The sequence below is a fragment of the Sipha flava genome, unplaced genomic scaffold, assembly GCF_003268045.1.
Source record: "Sipha flava isolate LNK unplaced genomic scaffold, YSA_version1 80_pilon_pilon, whole genome shotgun sequence".
Classification (NCBI taxonomy): domain Eukaryota; kingdom Metazoa; phylum Arthropoda; class Insecta; order Hemiptera; family Aphididae; genus Sipha; species Sipha flava.
Genome location: NW_020273622.1, coordinates 1035486 through 1050283, shown reverse-complemented (window position 1 = coordinate 1050283; position 14798 = coordinate 1035486). Strand labels below are relative to the sequence as shown.

At 28.6% G+C, this 14798-nt stretch overlaps 1 protein-coding gene across 1 annotated transcript; it reads right to left on the bottom strand.

Annotated features, from left to right (window-relative positions):
* Positions 1-8529: 8529 nt before the first annotated feature.
* Positions 8530-10002, bottom strand: LOC112693118 (vigilin-like). Its single transcript, XM_025568044.1, has 6 exons — positions 9992-10002; positions 9676-9844; positions 9472-9603; positions 9258-9404; positions 8830-8985; positions 8530-8760 (listed from the first exon to the last, which is right to left on the bottom strand). Exons 1-6 carry the CDS (start codon positions 10000-10002, stop codon positions 8530-8532), a joined length of 846 nt encoding a protein of 281 aa, XP_025423829.1.
* Between the last annotated feature and the right edge of the window lie 4796 nt (positions 10003-14798).

Genomic DNA, 14798 nt, shown 5'->3' with positions numbered 1-14798 from the left:
TTATAAATAACTTTCAATTGAGGATGCGAAAAAATCGACTTGTTTTTATTTAGAATCACCGTTAAAAATTTTGCCGCCCCCTTAAATATTTTAGAAGGGCTATTTGCTCCCCTAACCATCCTCTCAAATACGACCCTTTTCCCCGTAATACAGCCCGTAAGAATAGTTGTTATAATACGAATACTCAATATGGTGTTACGGATATATAAACTAACTAGATAGCCGACTCTGTTTTATCAATGATGTCTGTTCACTATTTGCTAAATGTGCTACCAATATTAACAATAATAGATGAAATTCCTATTAGATTTGTTAAAATTATGACATTGCAAAAAATAAAAATGTACAAATATCCTTAATTTCTTTTATTAAACAAATATAAAAGTAGTTTCAATAACAGTACTTATTTACATAAGATTGTGTAACACAAAACTGTATAGTTTACATTTTTAAGATTAAATATGTCAAGCTTTTTATTTATTTTTAGTAATTTTAGAAACAAAACTCTGTATTCAAGGTATGCAACTGCATACAGGGTATGTACTCCTTGTACACTTCTACGATACTAATGTCCAATATTCAATTTACTTTGAAGATGAACTTAACCTGGTTAACAATAATTATCAATTTATCATATTTTTTATCGCAGCATTTGAGTATTTGCTTTTACTTTTGGCGTATGATGACCAGTCTTCATATATTTTGTTCATTACTTACAATAATCGGGTACCTTGTTAGTTTATATATCTGTGGTATGGTCATCGTTTCCACCAAAAAAGTGAAAATCGATTTAATCTGTATCATGATACATTTTTAAAAACAAAACAAAATATAAATTCAAATTAACAATTGTAACTGTGAATGCAAAAAATTATAAGATGAAATTTATAAAAACCGATTGAGTAATACAACAAACACAGTAGACGAACACAAACTTAAAACAATTTCAAAAATGACATTTTTAAAAAAAAGTATGCAATAATTAATCTATATGATTGTCGGGAATATTTGTCTATGTTTATATATAGTGATAGCTCCTGAACAATTCTAAATGGTTCTCAAACTCTAATTTAGACCAATAGAAAGAAATAAATTAGGCGGAAACGAAAATCAATTTTTTAGGCAGAAACAACTGACGCCTATCTGTGTGGTATGGGTAAAATAATTTTTATGGAATTAATTTCGCGGAAAAATTAATATTTACAAACGTCGACTGATAAAAAGTATGGTAGGAAACGCACAACAATACGTGTCGACGGTGAATTATTGTTGTTAATTAATCTACCTATGCGTGATATTTTTTATTTGAAATCCTTTCTAATTGCATGTTTAGTGTTGGACGAACCAATATTCCAAATGTTTCTAAGTTCATGCGTTCAGCAGTTTTTGAGAAATAACGATCAGTGAGTCGGTAGTATTTTTTTCACGCCGTCGCTGAAAACTATTCACCGACTAGCAACGACGGTCAATGGAAAAAGGGCACGATCGAAAAACCGAACGATGGCTACTGACCGGCGGCAACGATCCGTCGGCCCCCTAAAAATATTTTTACTGACGTACGCAATGATTATGTCATGCAAAACGACTACGTGCCGACGTGTCGTAGTAGTGCCCTTGACCCGGAACGTTGGCCCTTTCACCCTCCACACATTACGCGAACTTCTATAAAGTTTTACCGGGTCGCATACTTGTGTTCTATACGATTGCACATGACCTATTGCACTATTTATCGTGTTCGTCTATGTACGTACGATCAGCTGGTCGGTCCGAAGACTTAAACTGCCGATGCCGATCTTGAAATGGCCAAACGATGTAAATTCTGCGTTTGAAAAACATAATAGATTGCTGTTCATTGGGTCTCCTCGATGGACACAACTACGTCGCACGTAGAACGAAATATGAATTCTTATTTTGGTATTTTGTTTTTTTCATCGACGGAAATAAAATTACAATGCATACGTGTGACGGTGCAGTATGTCTAACAACATGTTACGTGTATTACAATGCGCAGATAATAATTAAAAATGCATTTACGGTACGGTTTACGACGTTAGTTTATAATGTCTTCGGGAAGCCTAATGTCTGCATGATTTAACTGATTATATTACAACAATATTACACGTATAGACAACAGATATATGTGCTTACGTATTAACACCTACTTATATTGATAGAACAATCCACGCTAATATTTACATAAGTACGTATTTATTGGGATCATTTTGGACGTAATTAAACGCACTGGTATTACATATTCTTGGTTCTTACCACTGTCTATGAATATTTTCATAGCATGACGACGGCACAGTAAAATTTGTTCTTACCCCAACAGTATACCTATCCATGGATCGATAAGTTATGACGTAATACTCGTATTTTTCCTTTTCTGTACTGTGTATATTTATAAAATCGAAACTCGTAAATATTGTAAATAATTAATTGTTCATTTTCATTCACTTTTTATTTAGAAGATTAATGTGTTAATTTTTAACGAAATAATAGCACTGACATTTTTTTCTCTGATTTTGATGATTGGATGATTATCATTATACCAAATTCTAATCTATCTTCAAATGTTGTTTTTACAATTTTATTTAAATTAATTAGCCTATTTTATTTTCTATAAGACAATTTAAATATAAATTATATATAAGTCTATATATAAATATAAATAAATATAAGTCAATCATAAGACCAGTCTGGTCTTATGGAATAGCAATCTGGGGTCCAGCAAAGCCCTTGAACATCAGGCCAATTCAGGCTTTTCAATCAATTACGCTAAGGTTAGTAACCAAATCCCCCGGGTATGATTCAAACTTTATCTTGCACAACGACTTAAAAATAATAACTACTATTGAACTAGACAAAACAATGTATAAACGTTTCCACCAAAATTTAAACGCGCATAGCAATACATTAATATCAAAACATGTCTTCCCTTACCCTCAAAAAAAACCCACCACGCTGACTAAAACGTAAATGGTGTAAAGACCTATTAAATTAGTAAAAGAGGTATTACCATTGGGTTTCTTCCTCAACACGGTATTCATATTACTTTGTTCTTTTTATTTTATCAAATTTGCTTATTGAAATTATTGTGTACAGATTGTAAATTGTCTTTCTTAATAAAAAAAATAAATAAATAAAAAATATTAGTTAAATACTGAATTTATTAAATTTGAGTCTCTTTTATGTCCTTGATCTTGAAATTTCCATTTTAATGCTGAAATAACCTAAGAAAATATTAATGGACGTGGTCCAAGAAGACCAAAGAACTACTAGTAGTTGAGTATTGGAGAGTGGCAGTCCGAGATAGAGACAAATGATGACTGCTATAATATTATGTATAAATAGCAAATATAGTGGTAAGTAGTACTATGTGTACTTAAAATTTAAAATTTAAATAAAAATGTAATTTTAGTACAACTATTTTTAAGTACTTGTTCAGTGATACAAATTTGCATAACCATTTATTGACAAATCTAAAATTACCATTTTACACATTGCTATCGTATAATTTACACAAACCTACAAGTAAAAATGTGTTTGAAAGTGAATGATTAATAATTATATATATGGTAAATACATAGAGTTAAACAAGTTGAGCTGATTTTGTCGTACAGAAATCTACAGAGATCATACCAGTCATTCCTTGGCTGTTATTTACGGAACACCACGTTCGCACATAGAGGTACCGATATACATTATACTTTGTTAAATGTTTTGAACGTGTACATTTCTCATGAAAAATTAGGCTTAGTTGAATTATTACTGGTATTAAATCATAGAAAATATACTAAAAATGCATTTTGTAAACACTATTGATTTGTTTTTGTCTACTAAGGACGAGGAGTAGATTGCAGAAACCCACTATTGGCCGAACCATATAAAATACCATCATATATCTTTAAAATCATAATATTATATTTTTCCAAACGACATAGTATTATATTGAAAATTTTGGAAAAGATTTTATAGTGACAAATGAATATCGAAGAATCTGGAAGCTATAGTCTGTTCAGATTAAGAGTGCCCAAACGGGCATGTACCTTTTCCGCTAAAAATCCGGTTCCTTGATTTACGCACAGCCCTATATCATCAGAAACAAAAAAGGTATGATTACCGTTTCCATCAAAATTTATTTTTGTGATAAGACGTTTGGGAACCATGTACGATTGCTACATATTCTTTCATTATAAACTTTAATATAAGTAGATAATAATAATATATTAGTCGAATATAGGTACAGTTATATTAGAGTTTTTAAAGTATTACATAATTTCATATTATAATATGTCCATTCTATTTAACTATTTAATTTGTGAATTTAATAAGGACAAATATTGTCTTGATAGAGTTTTGAAAAAACACATATCGTCATTTTTAAATTTTTAAAAATGTCACAAAAAATATAAATTATAATACGAGTATATTTCAAGTTTTAAAAAATTTTAAAAAACATCTCCACCGAGTTACATTTATTTGTGACGTATAATCAAAAACATATTTAAACCCATCAAAAATCAACATTGTTTTACCTCTTTTACTTACAACAAATTCCATTTTAAGAACGGTAAGTAAATAAGAACGTTTAAGTGTTCTGGTGACAAAAAGAACAGAAACTGAATGGAAATATAAGAATTTAACATTTGTCAAATAATTATTATGTGCGAATTATTTATTTATTTATTTATTAAAAAACGGGACGTGCCCAATTACATAGAATAGTAAACATATAACTAAAATAATGTTACATAAATTAAAAAAAAAAAAAAAAATACAAATATAAAATATTAAGATAGCGAACAGACAATAATCTAATGCCAAGCACTCAGGAATAATGGGTCCTCATTGGCTAGTTTCGTCATACGGAAAATAGGACGATATTTTAGAAAGTTACAGCGGCTAAAAGGAATTTGGAAAGGGAAGGAATATCTGGAGTAAAAACTTGGAACTCTGAAATTAAGTTTTATATAGGAGGGCAGTGGATTCGACTTTACCATTTATAAGTTTAGTAAGGAACGCAAGATTAGCCTGTTTTCTCCTGTCACATAGGGTAGACAAATGGAGGCACTGTAACACAGGTTGGTACTCGTGAGGTTGACATTCAATGCGTAATGCGAAAGCAGCAAATTTCAAAAATTTACATTGAACTCTTTCTAGTTGACTACTACCATCAAGTGTGTACGTATCCCAAATAATTACTCTATACTCCAACACAGATCGAACAAAAGAACAATATAACGTCTTAAGAGAGCTTGACAGTTTAAATTCAGCCGAAATTATTTTTACAAATCCGAGAAGTTTTCTTCTCCGAATAACTTTCTCAATATGAGTACGAAAAGTAAGCGATCAATCAAAAGTAATGCCAAGGTCGATAACAAAGTCACGTGGCTGCTTTAGCGTAATGTCATTGATGGTAAAGGTAAATATGACATGATCATTGGAACGAGTGTAGGTCATGGTATGACATTTAGGGATACTAAGCCTAGTCCCCAGGCCCAATGAGCAATAGCATCAAGATCATGTTGTAAGAGTTTACAATCATCAGTGGTGTCAATACGAAGAAAGAGTTTTATATCATCAGCAAACAACAGAAGATCGCTGTGCTGTATCACATCTTTGATGCCATTAACAAAGAGTGCAAAAAGAACGGGAGATAGATGTCCACCTTGGGGTACACCAGAAGTAACACTAGTTGGGTTGGAACAGAAGCCATTTATCTTGACAACCTGTCTCCTCTTAGACAAATAGGAACTGAACCAAGATTATAAATAAACTATGATACAGTATATCGAACAGTCTACCGTTATTATTAACCATTATTATCAGCGATTATCAGTGTATACATTACAAATGTCTTTTACACATATCATAACATATATTTAATATTGCTTAAAAATTAAAACCAATGGTTTCCAAACTTTTTTTTGGTGGAAATGGCTTTTGACGGAAACGGGAATCGTACATTTTTCGTTTTTGGTGGAAACTGTAAACACCCGCTCAAACTGGCGCATATCTACCGAGAAGCCGATAACGGTCGGACACCCGTCGATAACTAGACAATCTATGATTCGTTGCTATAGTTCGACCGCCGTCGTTATTTATCAAAATCAGTAGCTGCCGCCTTGTATACAGATTATTATTAAAAAAAAACCTTGTTATCCAAAATAGAACTATAGCGCAGTGGTTCTCAACCGGGGTGACATGGACACAGTGTAGGGGTGACACGAAATCTCCACAGGAAAAGGAAAAAAATTAGAAAAAAATTAATTTTAATAAAACCATATTACTACCACAACAGTCATGTAAATAGCATACCTTTAAGTTTACATCTTTATATTATTTAGATCCAATGAATATGTGCAGTATTGTTATTAACGCAAAATCGATGTATTATCGATTTTTTTATCGACTTAACCGGGGTCGTTAGTTATTTTACAGTCGTTAGATATGTAGTATTATTATATACAAATAAAACAAATAAGTATAAAAATCTTTAAAAAATTTTCTCTTTTTTTTTTTAATTTTAAGTATAAACTTTATAATATCAATGTTTATTGAACAATGCATCTCAATAAATTGAAGGTGTTCTACTGTTTTCTTCTGTTTTTATTGTTTTTGTTATTTCAAGAATTATTCTAAAATACACAGTTAAGATTATTTATTATTTTGATGTTAGGGTGACGCGGTGTTTAATTCTAGTGGCTAAAGATGACATGAATGAAAAAAGGATAAGAATCACTGCTATAGCGTGTCGTTACGAAAATAGTGTGGTAATACAGTTCATTACGTATAACAGTGTCGTAACGCGTCGGCATATTACAATGTTCCTGGTGGAAGAGACACATGCACAATAAAAACTAGTTTTCGTTCAAGTGACTGGGCTTAGTTAGTGACTTATTCTATATTCAGAACGAGTACCTTCAGTACGAGGCTTGTCCATTGATTGTTTTGCTATTCATTTGACATTTCCAGTGTTGTACAAATCTTTGTATGTATAAATATATAAGTTATCTAACTTATAAACTATCTAGATAAGATGATGGATAATTGATTTCTAATTTATCAAGATGAGATAAATAGATAACACTTAAATATGTATCTAAATAATAGATAAAAGATAATCATTTTTATCAAGATAAAAAAAAAAATTATTAATTAAAACTAATGTTGTATTTCAAGCTTACTATAGCCGCTAGGTTAGAGTCTAGCGGGTTCCGTTTTCTTTGTAATTTTATGTAAATAAAATGTATCATCAATATAAACATTAAGGGCATGTTTTACAATAGTAGTTTAAACTCTTATCGAAGTTTAAACTTGGTTTAACCCTTTCTAGACCAAACCTAGAAAAACGAAAAAAATTAAAACTTTTTTTTGGCCAATTCCTTATGTTTTTCTATGTTAAAAATGGAAAAATTTTGAAAATACATAAAAATGTAGTTCTTCATCCTTTTTTCGTCCTGAGACTTATGAGTCCCGTTAGTCATTTACGATCTGGACTTAAAAGTCCAAACAGGTATTTAGGGCAATTTTTCTTCTCATATAAGCAATATATTTTTTATTCTAAATTATATTTTTATAAATTTAAAAACAGTTAAAAATTCAAACAAGTTTTTAAAAATATTTGGAGTTTATGGAAAAATCTATAACTCAAAATCATAATTTTATAGTTTTTTATTCTCCTTCATGAATATAATTATCTTACAATGTTCTTTATTACTATTGTGCTCATCTGTAATATGAATACATATTATACTTGTATAAATAAAAAATTTAACCTGATAAACTTAATTCACAACATTTTCTGAAAAAAAACTTTGTTTACAAAATAATATTTATAAATAATTATATTTCCTCGAAAGTAGTATAATGTCGTTTATTAACAATATTTGAAGTTTTTGCATTAGCAACATGATGTAATTGTATTTATAAATATTTTTACAGATTACTATTACCTATTACTAAACAATCTAAGATTTTGTAAAAAAAAATTATTGGAACACATCATATTTTGTAGAATATTGAAATTATAACAATTATTTTTGGCTGAGATTATTATTTTTACAGATAAACCAGATAGAAATAAAATAGCAGGTCAGTTTGATTAACAAATTCCCAATGTATTTATATAATTTAAAAACACTATTAGAACTCTTTAATAATCCTCCTTTATTTTTTTACATCAATTAATGAGGAATAAAAATATTTATGACTATAGTTTAGTTCACTTTATGTAATAAAAAATATTATCTTTCAGTAGCGTAGCCAGGATTTTAAAATGAAGGGGGTCAAACCCAAAATACTAAAAAAACATAATCAACAATTGACAATAAGTTTGTTAATATAGTAATTTTTATATTAAATTTATCGTATTTAATATATTTTATTTCATTATAATTACATTTCAATTTATTAGTTTAATTATTTTGACTAAACTAACAATAAAAGACGTTGATGAGATTTTGAAAAAAAAAATGTTTTTATTATTTATTTCTACCAAAAATCAAAACAAACAATTGGTCGTAGTTAACGCAAGCTTTTGTGTAAACATTCTTTTTGATTGACCATTAAAGTGCCATGATATTTTTCTTTGATTTCTACATGTTCTTCGATGACATTATCAATATCGGTTATCATAACTTCAAATTTTGCTTTTGCTTTATTAACATTCTCTTTTTTACCAACAATAGTTATATTTTCATTAGTGGAATCAGTTTCAGGCGGGAAAATTATTCTTGTATTCGTTAAATATCTGATCTGAAATCCAAGTATAAAATCATAAATTAACACATTGTACGTTTATACTAAATAATTTTAACAATATACCTTTTTAACATTGACTCCATTTGTTCCAATTAAATATTTGTGAAACTTCGGATTTACTTTTAAATCATACACATAATTATGAACTTTATCAACCATTGTCTGAATTTGTGTAATAACATTTTTAACATCATCTTCAGGTCCTTTGATAACTATAGTCTATGAATTAAATTTTAGATTTAAAATAACTATTTATTATTTTTTTTATAAATTTTAGCATTTGGAAAATTTTCTTGAAAATTTACTTATTGTTGTATTAGGGAGGGAAAGCAGTTTCTTTTCTTGAGACAATCGTCTCCTGCTCAAAGAGAAAAACTGCCAGAGGCCAGGGTCGAATCGATGTCTGAGAGTATATTACGCATATAATAACTTATACAATTGGTTAAATTGTCATTTTAATTTATAAGTTTAATAAATAAGTATATTCTTACATTATCTCCTTTAACAGTTGGTAAATTCAATGTCACATTACCACCACAATCTTCTTTTATAGATTGAATGAATTTATTCCCAAGATTTACAATGGCATTTCTAACTTTAACATTTCCCAACACCATTTCCTTTGTTATTATGTCTCCCTAAAAATACATGATTGATAAATTAAAAATAAAATTGAAAAATAAATAATTTTTATAAAAAACCAACAATTTCATTTTGTATTTCTTTAATCATATCATAAGCGATTAAAACTTTTCTTTTATTTCCCATGACTTTAATAACATCCTTATTGTCTCCTTCGCGTGGTAAAAAAATTCTCGTATCAGTCTCTTCTCTAATCTAGAATATTAAATTATGTAAATAACAATATTTCTAAAGGTCGAATCACAAAAGTTAATAAATAATAATTACCTTTTTAATAAATATTGCTCTTTTTCCAGCACTAAGTTTGTGAAATTGTTTAAAAATAGGAATTTCCAACACATAGTTGATTTCATCCAATACTTCGGCCAATTCAGCTAATGATTTAAATGCTTTATTTACATCATCGTTCAAACCTTGTATTTTAACTAAATTATTTCTAGCCACAACTAAAATATCGAACCAAATATTATTTATTAACTCTCAAAATACAAAAAATACAAACATATTAATACTATTAATACTATTAATTACCTGGACTGGGGAATATAATTTTAACATTAAATATTTTCTGAAGTTCTCGAACTTTTTCACCATTGAATCCAATAATCGCTCCGTGGTGACGTTGATCAATTTTTATTTCTTTTTCAGTTTTACTTTTCAACTTAATTATAATTTCCTCCAATTCCTAAAAAAAATTTTAATTATTAAAACATTACGAAAGAAACTATTTGATAGAAATTTATTAAAATACCCGATTTCGTTAATACATAATACTTGTAAATTTTTTTCTAAAAAAAAACGTATCAGAAATCTTTTAAAAACTTTTAAGCCTATAAGTAATATTAAAATTAAAAGTTCATTGTATTTGTATAGAGTTATATCAAAATTCAATATTAAAATCCTCATTAATTTATTTTTACTATAAAAGTATAATAAAAATTATCGGCATTTTAATTTAGAAATCGTGAAATTTTTAAATATTTATTAAAAGATTTAATTTTAATTTAATTAATAAAATAAATAAACTAGTACGGTCACAATTAACCACTTTAAAAATAGGCATTATCTATTTTGTCAATTTTTCTCCAACCTATTCATTCTAGTCATTCTATTCGAAAATTAATTTATTTTAATGTGTTAAACTTTAATTCCGATTCATTAAAACATATTTTTGGTACATACTTGAACTACTTTTTTCGTGGAATCCTTTGTTCCAGTTATATAAATTATGTCAGCCGAATTTTTCATACACGGTATTTGAAGACGTGCTCCTGTACGTTTTTCAATATTCTTAAGATTAAGTCCTTGTTTACCCAATAACGTACTTCGATGTTCTTTTGGAAACGGTGTAGTAGTAGTTTTAATCTAAAATTTAATGTTTTAGTTAAAATTGCTAAAAAAATATTTTTTTATTTATTAAACCATAATAAAACTATAAAATAACAAATGATTCATTAAACATTTTAAATTATTATGCACATTTATATATTATAATATTAAACAATAATAATAATAATAATAAATTATTCATAATTTGTACACAACAATATAATATATATATAATACATATTATTTTTATCAGTTTATCTTATTAATTCCAACTTAATTAAAACTTATTTACTTGAGTTTGTTCGAATGTGTTAATTTTTTGTTTTGCTCGTTCAACATTTACTCTATTGCCGCTGATTTGTAAAGTCAGATCCATGGTTTTTGAAACACAAATCTCTATTCCTACATTACACTCTTTCCCAATTTTCATATATGCTTCCTTACATTTTTTATTCTCTAATTGACTATTACTGTCCCAATGTCTGTCTTGGGCAAGTATAGTAATTATCTACAAATTTTACAAAATAAAAATTAAGATATTTTTTTATTTATATTTTAGATATAAATCAACTAAACTAAAAACTATATATAAACTATATATAAATTTTCTAAACTATTACTATTCATACAGAAAAATGTTATTTAAAATCATAATAATGATGTTCTTTAATATGTAAATTATCGTTCTATAATTTTTATGTTATTTTTTATTATTTATTTAACTTTTGACACAAAGTTATTATAGCTCAACAATTAAATCATGTAAGATAACTAAATATGTATTTTAACATTAATATACAATAATCATTATCATAAAATAATATTAGTAAAATATAATAATTTGAGATAATTATGAAATAAGAGTTAATTTTGATTGACCAATTAAAATTTAAAAGTAACGGATAACATATCAACTGGTTAAAGACGTGATCATTTAAATGAATAAAGTAGAAAAGAATTTGGGCTTAAGAGTAAGGTGATTGCGTAGAAGAGCTGTAATTATAAAAGAAGGGTAAATATAAGATATATTAATGCCAGAAGATCTGAGATAAATTGGAAAACGGTATATCGTCCATAGGACTATTTGGTAATTGGATATTATTGGAACCAGTGATGGAGGCGCAAGAAGCTTTGGAAAAATGTTTGATAAGAGGAGACGTGAGTACAATATTTTTATTTTGATGATTACAAGTAGGTTGTTTTGCGACGTTTAAGAAGTAATTCATGTTTAGAACAACCTTTATAGTTGGAAGTATGATCACCCGCGCAAAAGCCGCAAAGCCTTTCTCTTTAATGTAACTGTTTCAAGAGTGATTTCCCCTGCGTTTAACACAGCGTGAAGGATGAAGGATCATCATCATTTCCGGTATGGTGATGTTAATAGTTAGCGTAGAGTGACCGTAGCTATGTCAATTTAGACACTGAGGTGAATCACTATAAGTCTTATTGGGTAATTCGACTTAAATTTTAGTGTGCAACATTGATGATTCATTAAAAATTGTATTTGGATTAATTGCAACAATGAACAGCGGAAGCGTATGGCCATTTTGAATAACATTCGTAATTCTTTTGCGGGAATCTAATTCCAATAGAGCATCTGATATATATATAGTGACCTGATGTTTTTATATTGATGGTAAACAATAGATTCTTTGGTTATATTATGTACGTCATAGGAGGTGTCGAGTTTGATTTTTTTGTCCACTTCGCTCGAAAAGACAGCGAAACGATTAGGCGAGACTAATGGTTTAGTGTTTTTCCCTGTATGGATTGGAGAATTATGCTATGATAGCAGCGACCGTTTGGGTTTGGTAGTAAGCGGAGAGGGTATGTTGTCCATCTTGAAAGTGAAGTCGCATAAATACGATATATAATACCGTGGATACTCGTATAATACCGTAAACTGAACTAACTAACTTAACTTAAATAAACTAATAAAATAACTTAAATAAAATTGCGGTAACGGAACGGGCAAATTATAATCGCACTGACATGCGACCGTGTTACAAATCAATATCAGACTGATCGATCTAATACTTATTAGTTACTATTAAAATGGCATGATAAATTACTTCGTTCACCGTTGAAGATTTAAAATTACTCCGTTTTTTAAATTGTGCAGTCCCAATTGTCTTCGAAGTCTTCAAAACTGGCAAAGCTGGAAATGAAAGATTGTAGTTGTTGCCACTACTTATAGCATCTCCTGCACTCGGTTGGCCAGACACCATTGATACATTGTTCATCATTGTAATTGATGTTCTAGACAGATACTTTCTTAAAACAAAATCTGAAAACTAAAATCAGAATGCGAATGAATAAATAAATTTAATTCGTTCGAATTCGATATCAATGTTCAACCAGTATAATATTTCAGAAAGTGATGTGATACGTCGTATAAATCAACTAAATGTTCTTCTATAACTGTAAACAACTAACAAACTAAATCACCAATAGTTACAAATATGCAAAATATAATTTTATATCGATTAATAACGACTAATAATACAATTTTTTAAGTCTGTATTATCAAACGATAATCGATCAAAAAAATAAAAAGTTCATATAAAAATCAAAAATGTATTTAAATATTAAAAAGTGCATGTTCACATATAGAGCTCTTAATACACGTGAATTTACGTGTCACGTGTCACGTGTATAATCCAAAATAAGAACGTATAACCTTCACTTAATACTGTACTAATAATATTTTATTAAAACTTCAAGTGCATAACATAAAATTATTAATTTTCATCATTATAAAAATAGATATATATTTGGATTAACATGTATTTCACGTGTACACGTGAATTCCGTGACACGTGTTTTAAGAGCTTTATTCACATATATGGTCGTATATTTTTAGTCTTGTATGTATTTAAATATTGTTTAGTTTCGTGAGTAGAAGTGCTGTTTTTTTAAATTTATAATGAGACTGGATCAAACAAAATAGGAGTACTTATTGTTTGCGATATGCTTCGTAAAGAAATCTTAGAAAAGAAGCAAGAAGCTTTTAAAAAAAAGGTTATGAATTCGACAATGAATTAATAAAAGAAATAGTGTTGACGCATCAGTTTGTTTTGAATTAAGAAATCACATTTATCACGTGGTTCACTATTCGTGTTCGGGAATAAACTGGCCTAAAATTACCTAATTGCATTCAACTTCTGTCCGACGTGTTGGACTTCATGCAAGTTTGTGCAAGCAAGAGCTTGCATTACGTATTATCAGTGGCGGCGCCAGGATTTTTTGTTAGGTAGGGCCAACGGGAAGCCAACAATTATAAAGTAGGGCCACCAAAAATGAGATTTCAACAAAAGATAAATACCATTATTTAATATTTTCTGCTTATGAAAAATGACTATATTATTATGTCAAGGTCAGGTTAGTGGCAGGGCCAGTTATTTTCATTAACCATGGCCCTACCTGGCCCGTCCCTGACGCCACCAATGCGTATTATAAACGTTCACATTTGTTCAATTTTGTTCTTGCGTGAGTAAAAATAAGCATGCGAGTAAAATTATACAAGAAATTTCAATAGTGTGAACCCGGTATAATGCATTATTTTTAACTTTTAAAATTCACATACGTACTGTGTAAATCAGGGATCATCAAACTTTTATAATCACTGTACCCTTTTTTATCAATTAACTTTTTTGGGTACCCCTTCTTAGTTAGAAAAACTAAAATAAATATAAAAAAAATTAAAAACTTATAAAATTAAATTTTTATTTCATTAAAACATAATACACAAAAAATGTTAAAAACAAAAATAGCTTACTTTCAAAAAAAATTAGTGAGAAGGGTTAACTTGTATTTGTTGGCACAATTGATCAATATAGGGTTCTAAATTAGTTTAGTACAATCTTAAATCATCTTCAACATTTAACTTGTTTCTATATTTACTTTTAAACTTAAATAACCTTTTCCACACAAATAATTTAAATTTAAAGGTTTGCTGGCTAGACTCGTATCCTTTAAAAAATCTTAAGTACCCCCAAGGGATATGCGTATCACAGTTTAAGAACCACTGGTGTAAATAAAGCTAAAATACACTATCGGCG